Genomic DNA, 13924 nt, shown 5'->3' with positions numbered 1-13924 from the left:
AACATTATGTGGCATGATTTTCTCCGTATTCTAAAAGAATATATACTCAATTAAACTTCATACATATAATGAATATTTCTCCTTTCCTTGAGTTAAAAATTATATATCTTGTACTCTTTTCCTCCAATTTTAAAGTAGAGTAAGAGGGCAAATGTAATATGACAAATATTGTTTGTCTTTGTAATAAATTACCTGCTTAATATAACACTGAAATAAAGTGAAAATAAGGACATAAGTATTGAAATCCACTAAGTATACTTATCTTCAATATTTCTAATAAATTTTGATTTATCTGTCTAGTCATTCAATCTGCTAATAATGAAAAAGGCTGAACTCACTATACTTAAAACAAATTCATTTTTATGCTTGATAAAGTTATTGCTGCAATTCTAAATGTTACTATATGGTGACACTTTTATGAACCTAAGTCATTAGAACCAAACTTGTTGAAGAAATAAGCAGACAAATTTGTGTTTTATTCTTATAGATGAAAAAACTTAACAGTTGACATACTAAAAAAACTGGTTATTTTTTAAGAATGAGTTTTTCCCGATGCTAGAATTATGTACTTTTAATAGAAAAGAGCATTTATCACGTGCTTGCACATATTAGCAAGTAGTCATCAAAAAACATGTTTAGAAAACTCTGATCAGGGCAATAAATGATGAAATATTTATGACCTAGTAATCATATTTTACTAAACAGAAGCATGTAAAATTAGGCAAGCGAGCTTGAACTGAAGTCTTATGACAAATCTCACTTAAGCTCCAAATACGGATTGAAATACAAACAAATGATGCAAACAGCTGTGCATGGTAATGAAACGAGATGATGGGTGGTAATTTGTCACGGAAGTCTCTAGAAGATATCTGCAATTGCCTAGCCTTTTTACTGAATTGTGTTAATTCTCTAAGGCTAGCCAATACATCTGTCATTCTAATTATACCTGACCCAATTCTCACGTCTCTTCCATGATGAAAGATTATTTATAAAATGCCACCTGAAGGAGATTTACTTGTAAAGTATTTAGACTAATCAGTACTCCCACGTTGGTGCTGTTAGTGAGCATTCACAGAACGGTATCACTGATTTTTCCTCAGCCTTTGTTTCCTGCTTGTTATGGGAATAAACTTGCTCTTCACTGAGCTGCGTGTTTAGTGTGAAGTGCAACAGAGTATTAACCAGAAGCTCAAAACTCTGAATAAGATATGTCCTGTACAGGAAAATAAGTAAAAGTGATTTTTCTTATTGGCTAAGAGGCAGGAGTATCCTGGGAAATTAGCTTTCTCCAGAAAAACAAAAAACAGAACATTCAGAGCTACAGTGCATGCCAATTCCCATGGTGTAAATACTCCCAGCACTGGTGTTGCAAACTACCAGTGGTTGTGGCTCATAAAATTCCTCAATACTGTAATACTTAGCTTTTACAGGCTAGTAGGAGTTGGCTACACCACCATGCCAATGAGAGAAACAGGGAGACAAGTGAAACTAGTAGCAATTATATATGTAGGGAGATTGTGAGAGTTTTTTAATTTCCTTGGTCTTGGGGTTTTTATTAAAAAAAAAAAAGGATCAGTGGGTAGACATTTCAGGATTCTCTCATGCTTGGTGACATTTGCTGATATACTAAGAACAATCACACCATATATAAGGATGGTTTTCCTTTTCAGTTTCTTATTCCTTGTCTCAATGCCCCAAATCTATACCATACGGAGGGCAGGAGATGCTGCTAAAGTCTACTCCTCAAAGTACAGCCCCTGGACCAGCAGGGTCAGCATCACCCAGGACTCAAGCCCCACTCTACACCTATGGACTCAGGATTTATGTTTAGCAAGAGCGTTGGGTGACTTGAATGGATCACATTGAGAAGCAACATGATCAACCATATCTTTTAAATGCAGTTGAAATGTCAAAACTAGAGACACAAGATTCAATCACTTTCCAAAAGGACCAGAGGGTAAGAATTAGTAAAAGTTGCACTGGTTTTGGCTTATTAAAAGAAGTCCACATATATTTGAGAAAAGAGAGATACAACATAAACTAGTAAAGTCTACAGACTAAATTATACATCTAAAAAGTTAATGTGAACAGATTATCTAGACTGATTTATTTTAATTTGAAGTTCCGTCCTGTCTTAAACAACATTAAAACAGCTTTATCACTTCTGCCTTAAATTCAATACCAGGATAATAATTCTCTTACTCATATTAAGTCTATGAAAACATCAGACTTCTCAGAAGTCTGAATTCAAGTGATATCATTCCTACAACATGCCAGAACATTAGAAATACCAAAGCTTTTATTTTTATTTGGAAAAAATAATGAAGAAAAGCTGAGATAAAATCAAGGGCTTAGAATGTACTTTTTTGTACTATTTTTCTGTAAATAAAGGATTTGATGGCATTTCTGTTCTTGCAAAAAAAGGATGCTTCTAGATTTAAGTCAGAGGTTGGAAGGATGGTCTTGCTGTTCCATGTCCTCTTCTGGGGGTGACTGAGCGTGTCCACCTCTCCATGTTAACTGGCTTCCTGTCACAATCCCCAGCAGGAAAGAACAGGCAGACTCCAGCTGAGAACAGCAGTGTCCCTGGTCACAATATGGATGCTAAACACTATTTGCTACTTTATAACGATGTACCAGAGGAGAGTGAATTTCTTTTGGAAAAATAAAAAACAAAACTAGGAAGGCGGCTTACCTCCATAGCTCACTGTCTATGTGGCAAATATGCGTATGCAATATTTTAAGTCAACATTTTCTGTCCCTAAATAAAGCTACTAGGCTACATAACACAATCTTATCAAATACCTGCTTTTACCTTATTAAATGTGTACTTACCTTGTTTTAGCATATTTTTGTTTATTTTACTTATTTTTGTCCAATAAAAAATGTTCACTGGCTACCTGCAATGTGCAAAGCACTGAGTTAGGAGTTCCAACTGACATTAAGATGAGACAGAGTATTGTACAGGTATTAGTCTGCTCATGTATTTAAAGCTGGTCATCACTGTAGATCTCAACACCAGACTCAGTGTTTTACAACTCCTAGCCCCTCCCAGGGACCTTTCTGGTCATCAAAACTACTGGCATCTAGTGGGTAGAGGTCTGGGATGCTGTTAAGCATCCTGCAATGGACAGAACAGTCCCCAACGGCAAAGAATTATCTGGCCCAAAACATAAATAGAACTGCAGTTGAGAAACACTGCCATAGCCCAAGCAAACCCGGAAGGATTCGTGTTGCAGTTTAGTAATTCTGCCCACCAAGGCTACTGTGTAGCAGTCACCAACACCTCAGAACTCCTGGGTAACAAAAGCTAGTACATTTTCAAAATAGACAGAATCATGAGAATTGGCGAGCAAGACCTTTTCTTTGCGTCTACCATGAGACATCAAGACCGTAAAAGCTACATGGAAGCAACATGAAATTTCCACCCAAGTTGTGATATTTTCATAGTCTGTCTCAGAAATTATACCAAATAAGAACATACATAAATTCAAGACAGAGATAACCCTAACTCAGAATTAAAACACCTGAACAGTCTTACCATTATAATCTAAACACAGCGCACACCTTTAACTTTTCTTCTGCCCTAAACTCCTTTTTTACCTTAGGAGAATCCCTTTATTTTTAAAATGTAGGCTGCTGCCTTGAAGACTGAGGAGTTTTTCCAAACATCATTTTTATAGGAGATTCATTCAGTCATGCCTGCCCTTGACTTTTCACTCTTCTAGCAGAATCACAAAGGTCAGACACATTGGAAGAGGTGGCTGGAAACCAAAGATGAATTTTCAAAAGGGCAAAAGGGTCCAAGACAGAGAGAAGCAGATGTTTAGGCTTTAATCTACTCTGCTTTTAAAAACTCCAGAAACAACTTATTTTCTACAAGGGAATTAAAGGTTTCCATTAAAACCCACAGCTTTGCTACCTGTCCAAGGAATCTAAGCCTCTACTTAATTGCAGCTACTTGATCTTGGCTAACAAGGTGCGCCCATGAAAATGTATGCAGATTTAAATGAACTGTTCCCTAATTGGCTAGATTTTCTTTTTTTAGATTTAATTTTTTTCTTAATTGCAAACTCGAGTTGAGTAGATGTACAATTGTTGTGCCTGAGGCATTTGCATAGTAATTTTTTTTTAAAAGCAATTGATTTGGAGAAAAACATGAGAAAGACAAGTATTCTTTAAAAATCTGGTTTTTGGCTTTTAATTCAATTGGATAGAAAATGTTTTTTATTTTTTAAAAATTTAGATATAATTGTATCATTAGCTGATTACTTCGGTTATTCTAACGTAAATTACAGAAACTTGACATGAGTAAAACAGTGTAGAAATGGAAGGTGAAAAATAACTAAGCACTCGTAGCCATGTAAAGCTGCAAGCAAAACCAAGTTCAAAACGTAATTTTCCAAATGGCAATACAGATTTTTGTGAATATATTAAACCATTGGATTCCATACTTTATGGTATGCAAATTATATCTCAATAAACTTGATACTAAAAAATAAAAAATGATGTACATGTGTGTGCACACACACACATCTATATGGCTCTCCTCCTTAGCCTCACGTTTTAAGCAACCTAATGATCAGAGTGGGCTTTCTACGTTGAGACCATTAAACTATATGGAAAGACACATATCAATGCCTTGCTTCATTCTGCCTCTATAAAGACGTGCATCAAACATCTTGAGATCAATGGCTGCCATGCTATGGGGCACTCGATAGCAGGCTGCCGCCTGTCACATCTATGGTTAGTGCTGACACCAGTTCTCTCAATGTCATCAGAAGGTATGCTACAACCTGGGCCAGGGGTAGGATTAAATCCTATCCACTTTACTCAAAATATGGAGGACTGGGTGGAGTGGCTCATGCCTGTAATCCCAGCACTATGGGAGGCCAAGAAGGGAGGACTGCTTGAAGCCAGGAGTTTGAGATCAGCCTGGGCAACATAGCAAGATCCCATCTCTCAAAAAAATTTTTTAAAAATTACCTGGGCGTGGTGGTGCACACCTGTATAGTCCCAACTACTTGGTGGCTGAGGCAGGAGGATTGCTTGAGCCCAGATGTTCAAGGTTATAGAGAGCTATGATCGCACCACTGCACTCCAGCTTGGGCAACAGAGCAAGTCCTTTTCTCTAAACTAATAATAATAATAAATAAATAATCAAACAAGCAAATAAAAATACAGAGGAAAAGGCCTAAGGCTTGCTCTAAAAGGAGGAGCCACTGTCCCTCTGACCTGTTCCCAAACTCCCTGCAGCTTTATTTTCATTTTTGGGTAGCTTACTACTACTGAAGTCTCAAGTGAGCTCATCTTCATGTTTACAGCCAGTCAAACTCACAGTTTACCCCAAATTTTATGAAAAGTTAAATATGAATGATATGCAAGAATCCTGTTGGTGAATTACAGGCGAATCTGTGTCATGTTCACTACAAACAAGTAACAACGGAGACATGAGAATTCAAGCTAAGGTGTGTTTCTTCTACCCTTGAGATCAATACAAGCTATTCTGATTTATTTGAAATACTTATTAGATTCATTCTATTTGGTGTTCTATCACCTGGTAAATCCCTGTTCTTCCTTTATAATCACCCAAATGCCACCTTCTCCATGATGCCTTAGGTGAAAACTTCTGTCTCCAGGCTGGGCACTTCCTTTTTCCTCCATGCTGCCAAAGTTCCTTCTCAGCCAGCTCCGAGAGACTCAGCCCTCTCAAGGACTGCGCAGGTAAGGCTAGCAGCATCCTGAGCAAGCCACCTTATTCATATCCTTGTGCCCCCAACAACCAATGCAATGGCCAGTACCTTGAAATGCCTTGTTGATGTTGGTAAAATGTACATCAGTACATCAAATGGTGCTTCTCCCAGATTAACGGTCACCAGAAGGAGAGCAATAATAATTTAATTCTGCCAAGGTCAGTCATTTAACCCAAGGCAAGCAACATTCAGATTACATTTTTTAGCTTTCATCATCCTATGAGGTGGTATAAGAGCCACCTGTATCAGTACCTCTGTCTATTCAATAGAAGAACTTCCAAGAGGTTTAAAATACCCACGAGAAATGAAACTCTTATCTTGAAATGAAGAGGCATTTAATACGATCTTGTTCAACTTTTTAGCTGGACATAAAATTTAACTGCAGATACTTTAATATACAATATATACTCACAAAAACATTTTAAGCAAGAAAGAGAGTTTAAGCTGTTTTTTATCATAATATAATGTCTATAAATATCAGCCCTATTAAAAATAACTAAATGAGTGAAACTGGAATGTTCCTAATACAAAGAAATGATAAATGCCTGGGGTGATGGATACCCCAATTACTCTGATTTGATTAATTCACACTGTATGCCTGTATCAAAACATCATGTGTACCCTATAAAGATATACAACTATTATATACCCATAATAATTAAAAATTCAAAAAAATGAGCTCTATTATACTGGTAGATATAGATTGGTCACATTTATGTTTTTTATAATTAAAAGTCAATGTGCGGGCTCACCTTTGGCATTCTTGATTAGCAGTAAACATTAGTTCTCTAATGTTCAGAATACAATGGAGGATAGGAATGATGATTATAACCACAAGCAAGAGACGAGCTACAGTTAAGTGAGCACTTACTGTATACCAAAAACTATGCTAAGTGTTTCCTATGACTTCCTTAATCTAATTCTCACAGAATAAATATTAGGTGGGTATTATTAATCCCCATTTTATAAAAGGAAGCAATGAAAATTAAAGGTTATTTAATTTGCACAAATTTACACTGTCAGTAGGCCGTGGAGAAAAAATTCCAATCTGGGCAGCCTGTGCTTGTAAACCAATTTGAAAATTGAATGCTTACCAGGAATTATGGTAAGTGCTTAACACTGATTATTTAAAGTCATTCTCTCCATAAGCATGCAAGGTAACATTATCACCTACACTGCACACATGAAAAATAGGTTACTTAACTGTTTCAAGGCCATAAAATTATTAAAAATTCTCTCTTAAACACTATACTAGTCTGCTCTAACTGTAAGAAAACTACCTTGAAGAAATTAACATGATATGGTCTTTTTTTTTTTTTTTTTTGAGACAGCGTCTCACTCTGTTGCCCAGGCTAGAGTGAGTGCCGTGGCGTCAGCCTAGCTCACAGCAACCTCAAACTCCTGAGCTCAAAGGATCCTCCTGTCTCAGCCTCCCGAGTAGCTGGGACTACAGGCATGCACCACCATGCCCGGCTAATTTTTTCTATATATATTTTTAGCTGTCCATATAATTTCTTTCTATTTTTTTAGTAGAGATGGGGTCTCGCTCTTGCTCAGGCTGGTCTCGAACTCCTGAGCTCAAACGATCCGCCCACCTCGGCCTCCCAGAGTGCTAGGATTACAGGCGTGAGCCACCGCGCCCGGCCATGATATGGTCTTATCTGAAATATAAAGAACTTCATAGTCATGTCCCTATAGTCACTATCAGGGGTCAGCAAACTTTTCTATAAAGACCAGATAGTAAGCATTTTCAGCTTTATAGGCCACACGGTCCCTTTTGCAATTGCTTAACTCTGCTTCTGCAGCAGGAAAGCAGCCACAGACAGTATGTAAACAAATAGGATTGGATGTACCCTAATAAAACCTTTTGTTGAGAAAACAGACAACAGGCCATTTTTGGCCCATAGTTTGTTGACCACAGATCATTACTATTATTTGCAGACGCCTGACCACTACTTTGATTTAAATAATAATGCTAACCTGAGCAAGAGCCAGATCCTGTTCCTACAAAAAATAGAAAAAAATTAGACAGGCATGGTAGCATGTGCCTGTAGTCTCAGCTACTTAGGAGGCCGAGGCAGGAGGATCACTTGAGCCCAGGAGCTGGAGTTTGCAATGAGCTATGATGACGCCACTGCACTCTGGCCTGGGGTGACAGAGCAAGACCCTGTCTCAAAAAACAAACAAACAAACAACAAAAAAACCAAAAACAACAAAAAACTCATAAATAAGAATTTTAAAATTTCAGAAATGCACAGTGTAAAATAATAGTGAAATGGATACCTACCTATAGCAAAGGATTATAAATTTACAAGGGAACACAGGTTAAAAGAATTAGTTTGGATTTATAAAGAAAAGTAAAAGTATAATTCTGACATGAGTATAGCAGAAATATCCTGGCAAATCTGGGTCCAAATGCTGGCTTTACCACATACCAGTTATGACCATGAGCAATTTAAAAAAAAATTTCTCTAGGCCTTTGTTCTCTTAGCTTTACATGGGGAAGTAAAATTCCCACCTCATATTTACAAGGACTAAAAGACAGAATCCCTGCCTCAAAGGGCAAAGGAAGTGGTGATCCTGAAAACCTATACCTGTAACAAAGGATTTCATCTGGGACCTGCCACAATCTTCTATCAGGGGAAACCATGTCTGCTCTGCCCCTGTGACACCTTCTACGGTAGCAAAGTACCTGGCAACGAGCAGGGGCAAAATGAATATTTGCTCAATAAATGAACATAAGGGAAAAAACCAGTTATCTTGGACAGGCAAAACTGGCTAGATTAAATCAAAGATTATGTCATTTATTCAATGCATATGTTTAATCAGAGTTTACAATTCATGGCTCGGCCGGGCGCGGTGGCTCACGCCTGTAATCCTAGCACTCTGGGAGGCCGAGGCGGGTGGATCGCTCAAGGTCAGGAGTTCGAGACCAGCCTGAGCAAGAGCGAGACCCCGTCTCTACTAAAAATAGAAAGAAATTATATGGACAACTAAAATATATATAGAAAAAAATTAGCCGGGCATAGTGGCGCATGCCTGTAGTCCCAGCTACTTGGGAGGCTGAGGCAGGAGGATCGCTTAAGCCCAGGAGTTTGAGGTTGCTGTGAGCTAGGCTGACGCCACGGCACTCACTCTAGGCTGGGCAACAAAGCAAGACTCTGTCTCAAAAAAAAAAAAAAAAAAACAAAAAAACAATTCATGGCTCAATCAGAAATTACCCTGACATCTTGAGTTTATGAAGTGTAATCCCTTCTTGAAGAACTGAAAACTAGAAGCAAGTGTCTAAATATACTATAATTTTACTCAAATTGATAACAATTTATTCCACTACATCAATATCTAAGTTTTTCTTAACTACCAGAGACAACAATAAACCCCCAAACCAGGCAGATTTTGCAATAGTGTGCTCACTTTGAACCAATACCTTTTTCCTCTGGAATCAGTAACAGAGAACAGATATCTCTCACTTTGGTATCATCGATTCTAACACAACACGGCAGAAAATTTCATGACCATGCTCAAATTGTCTTCTATTTTCTTCCCCCTGTCTATTTCTTTCAAATTTTGACGGGTTACAAAAGTATTGAGTTTTTTACAAAGCACATTAAGGACTGGTATCAGCAGCAATATGTTGGGAATGATGAAACAATTTTCTTTCTAAGTATGGTTGTAAATGACATTTTCTTTCGGGTGCTGAAACATTAACACTGAAAATGAGATGGTAAGCCTCCCTTCACTATCTCTTCTTAGCAAGTCACTTCTAATTTTTATTTTCAGCACAGAAGCAAGCTACTTGTAATGAGAGTTTTATGAAGTGAGCAACCACCTATGGCATTGTCATTGTCTCTCAACTGGGGGAGAAACACAACTCACCTTCTACACCAACGATGGAAAAAGAAAGAGTTCTTTGTAGCTGATCTCTTGAATATTAGTATCTAAAACTTCTACTTCTTTAGGAATACAAAAAACTAACTTACAAGGACACAATATACCATAACATGTTTCTGGTAGGTCCCCATTCCCATCAAGACTTGTCTCTGTTACAGCTTTCATCCACTTCGGGAGTTTGAGATGGAATAGATGGATTCCCATTAAAGGTTCTTCTATTTCTGGCATTAACAGTTGGTACCTCTAACTAACCAGGTATTTGCTTTTAGAAAGTTACTTTTATTGCTCTTCTTGCCATCAAAATTATTAATTTGTTATTTTTTAAGGTTAGTTTCTTTTTTACCTCTAGCCTGGAGATTTAAAAAAAAGAATCTTATAACTGCCTTTGCCTTTCTATAGGCAATACTATAACATGTATGTCCCTCTATGTTCCATCTTAATATTTAATAATACTACATGTAAAATTAAGCTAAAAGAACTGGACTAATGCAGAAGGTAACAAGAGAATCCTGTCTCAGTCTGGAGTATGGGCATAACTTTATGTGGTATCCTCTCGTACTGCATAAATTTTGTCACTCCTTGTTTGCCTGTCACCTCAACAACAACGTCAAAGCAAAATCTCTTCATTGTCTACTGGAAAAATCTGCAGTAATTAGTAGGTCCTGAATTAATATTTGTTGAATTAATCACCCACAGTTAATGCCCCTATCTGCCAGCCTGAAATTGAAGGTCTCCCTATTTTGGTCCCAACCTAATTTCCTGTTCTCTACAGAGACAGAAGGTAGATTAATTGTTGCTTGGGGCTAGAGGTAAGTACATGGATCAACTGTGAATAGGTATGAAGGATTTTATTAGGGTGATGATTAGATTATGGCGATGGTTGCACAATCCGGTAAATTTATTAAAGCCACTGAGTTATATACTTAAAAAATCAGTGAATCTGATGTAAATTAAAAGTTGTAAAAACATGCAACAAAGGGAAGGATATATTACAATGATAATTAGGAATGTATCCCAGGCAGAAAAAGCAGCCTATTTTAAGTTCCAATACAATAATAGAACTGAAATCATTATACCATAATAAAAAGTGAGTGGAAACCTTACAATATTGTACCATTGGTGGATGAGCTTTAAAAGTACTTGCAATACATTAAAATTCGGTTAAGTCTATATTCACTCAATCTAGTTCTAGAAGCATCTTTTACTATCTGCAAAACAAATACATACCCTTTAAGAAACTTGATCCAGCTAGTTACTAGTTGTTGTAACATTTGGCTGCCTAATAGAAACTGAATGCTTGCTTTTATTTCATGGAGACAAAAAAGTCTTTTAGTTCATTCAGTTCACAACATTCTCAACAGCAACATTAATTCAACAGAAAAAGAAAGCCTAAGATATCAGCAATACATCATCTTCTTGCAGCAGGCATTGTCATACTCCCCAGTAAAATAATTTAAATGTAACACAAATCATCTAAGTTAAATTTTGTAGCACAAAATAATGTGGTACTTACCAAATCTCCTTCTTTAATGCAATCTAACCGCAACTACTCACTCAACTAAGATTTACCGGAAACTGTCTATGAGCCAGGCAACTCTGAATGACACTGAGTAAAATCCAGTCCTTACTCTCACGGGGCTCACGGTGTGAGTGGCCAAAGAGGCAGCAGACAAAACCCAGTACCAAACACTCACTGCCAGGGGAACACCAAGGAGTCACCTCACTCAGTGTCTGCCAAATGAGATGACTCCTGGTTAGGCGGAGTCTCCTAGAACAATTTGGGATTTGCCAAGTACCATACCTACACAAGGTACAAGACAAACTGTACGATTAGGATTTCACAGTATTTGAAATTAGCTGTTAGATTGCTTGTTAAACCAAAAAGGTTTTAAGAAGCATAAGAAGCCTTGTATTTGGAACATAAAAATTTTGGGGGGAGTTGGGGAAGACAATGGTGGTAGGGCGGATAGAAATGCCAAACTCTGGAATTATGCTGTCTTTTCCTTGGGGGACGGGGAAAGACCCAAGCAAATAGTGGATTACCTCGAACCACCTCTTCCACAGACTCCGTGGTGGTGGTGGTGGTGGCGGCGATGCTGGTGGTTCTCTCTGTAGCCTCTTCATAGGGTTCCTCGGCCTCTTCCTCTGCCTCGTCACCATCCTCATCATCCTCGTCATCTTCAGCTTCTTCCTCAACCTCAGCCACTTCTTCCTCTTCTGCTACTTCTACAACTTTGTCTTCACTGTACCAGAAAACAGAAGTAACAGTCATAGTCAATTACACAAACTGCAGGAAAGGAAAGGAAAATCATCAAGAAGGAATTTTGGTAATTTGAGAGGGAATGTGACACGGAAGAAAAAACACACACAAAGCTTAAAGCTAGCAGGTCTAAGATGAATCCCAGCTCGGCAGGTCTGCGAAACTCCTCATCCTTGGCCACAGCTCTTCTTAGTTTACACAGTTGCTATAAGTATATGACATGATTCCAATAAATGACATTCAGGAAAAAGCAAAATTATGAAGACAGAAAAGACCAGTGCCTACCAAGGGATTCAGAGGGAGGGAGGAAGGGATGGACAGATGGAGCACAGATGATTTTTTTTTTTTTTTTTTTTTTGAGACAGAGTCTTGCTTTGTTGCCCGGGCTAGAGTGACTGCCGTGGAGTCAGCCTAGCTCACAGCAACCTCAAACTCCTGGGCTTAAGCGATCCTACTGCCTCAGCCTCCCGAGTAGCTGGGACTACAGGCATGTGCCACCATGCCCGGCTAATTTTTTTTTTTTCCTATATATATTTTTAGCTGTCCATATAATTTCTTTCTATTTTTAGTAGAGATGGGGTCTCGCTCTTGCTCAGGCTAGTCACGAACTCCTGAGCTCAAAGGATCCGCCCACCTCGGCCTCCCAGAGTGCTGGGATTACAGGCGTGAGCCACTGCGCCCGGCCACAGATGATTTTTAGGGTAGTCACACCACTCTGTGTGATGCTGTAATAGTGGATACATGGCATTACACAGGTGTCAAAACCCAAAGAATGTACAACACAAAAAGTGAATTCTAATGTAAAATAGGAACATTGGTAAATGATGATGTATCAATACTGGTTTAATTGTATCATACTACAGCAAAATGTTAATCGTAGGGGAAACTGTGGGGGAAGGAAGGGGAGCTTAGACGGGGAGAGGGGAACTCTGTACTTTCCATTCAAATCCTCTGTAAACCTGAAGATGCTCCAAAATATAAAGTCTATTTAAAAGGGAGTGGGAGAGACGAAAACTGAGTTTACTGTGTTATGAGGATTCCTTCTTATAATGAATATGCAAAAACCACACAGCCACCTGCACAGTGGCAGATATTCAAGTGTAGGTGGAAACTGGTTTAAAAACCGGTAATGAAAGTTTAAACTGGACACAGAGAGGAAAGAAAGAACTAACTGGCTTAAATAAATCTGTAATACGCTGTGGTCAGGGATGCCTCCTGAAGCTATTTAGTTGAGCTCCGTACTTTTGCTAATTGCTTCTGTTTTGTAGAATATCAAATATTTCGGCAGTTCTCAAATTTCAGTGAGGATCACAATCACTTAGCAGGCTTATTAAAACACAGATCGCCAGGTACCACCTGTAGTGTTTCTAATATAGCCCCAGAGTTTCTGAATCAGTATGTCTGGAATGGGCCCTGAGAATTTGCATTTCTAACAAGTTCCCAGGTGACATTGATACTGGTGGTCAGCGGACAATATCCACTGAAATATGCAATGCTGAGAACAGTGGCAACAGACGATTGTACTGACCTCCAGTACAATTGGGAAGAGGGTCAGAAATAATATTTACGGCATTAAATATCTACATGCTGATGCACAATGGTAACTAATAAATCTGCACATTTGGATGGCAAAAGGAGGACACGTATAGAACAAAATTTAGAAGACCTATTAGGAAATCCGAAATCAGGTACTTGCCAATGCAGGCACTGCTGAGAGCATTTGAAAAAGATAAATGAGAATGTAAGTGTCAAGTAGGAAAAGTCTATCACATACCACCCGACTGGACAGGAGAAATAGATGTCCTTGATCCGATCACAAAACCAATATGGGAAAAAGATCTAGACGTGTCTATCTAAGAAGCAGCATCACAGTCAAAGGTTTAAGAGCTGCTATGTTGACACTGAAATGTCCCCAGAAAAAAAGGGAAAGCAGAGGGGAATTCTTGCTCCCGAGCTGACTTCGGCCAACAAGGAGCTCATTGTTGGGAAAAGTCACAGGAACCTGGGGCATCTGTGTCAG

The 13924-nt window shown here is 38.4% G+C and overlaps 1 protein-coding gene across 9 annotated transcripts in view; it reads right to left on the bottom strand.

The window, feature by feature from the left end:
* Positions 1-13924, bottom strand: part of APP (amyloid beta precursor protein) — a 244752-nt gene that overhangs the window by 102136 nt on the left and 128692 nt on the right. For all 9 annotated transcript variants that reach the window (XM_069475007.1, XM_069475008.1, XM_069475009.1 and 6 more), the window contains one exon: positions 11688-11887. In XM_069475007.1, coding sequence (XP_069331108.1) covers positions 11688-11887 — 200 coding nt within the window. The remainder of the gene's footprint in view (positions 1-11687; positions 11888-13924) is intronic.

The sequence above is a fragment of the Eulemur rufifrons genome, chromosome 7 (assembly GCF_041146395.1).
Source record: "Eulemur rufifrons isolate Redbay chromosome 7, OSU_ERuf_1, whole genome shotgun sequence".
Taxonomy (NCBI): Eukaryota; Metazoa; Chordata; class Mammalia; order Primates; family Lemuridae; genus Eulemur; species Eulemur rufifrons.
Note: the sequence above shows the minus strand (reverse complement) of the source record. Positions and strands in the feature narration are given on the sequence as shown.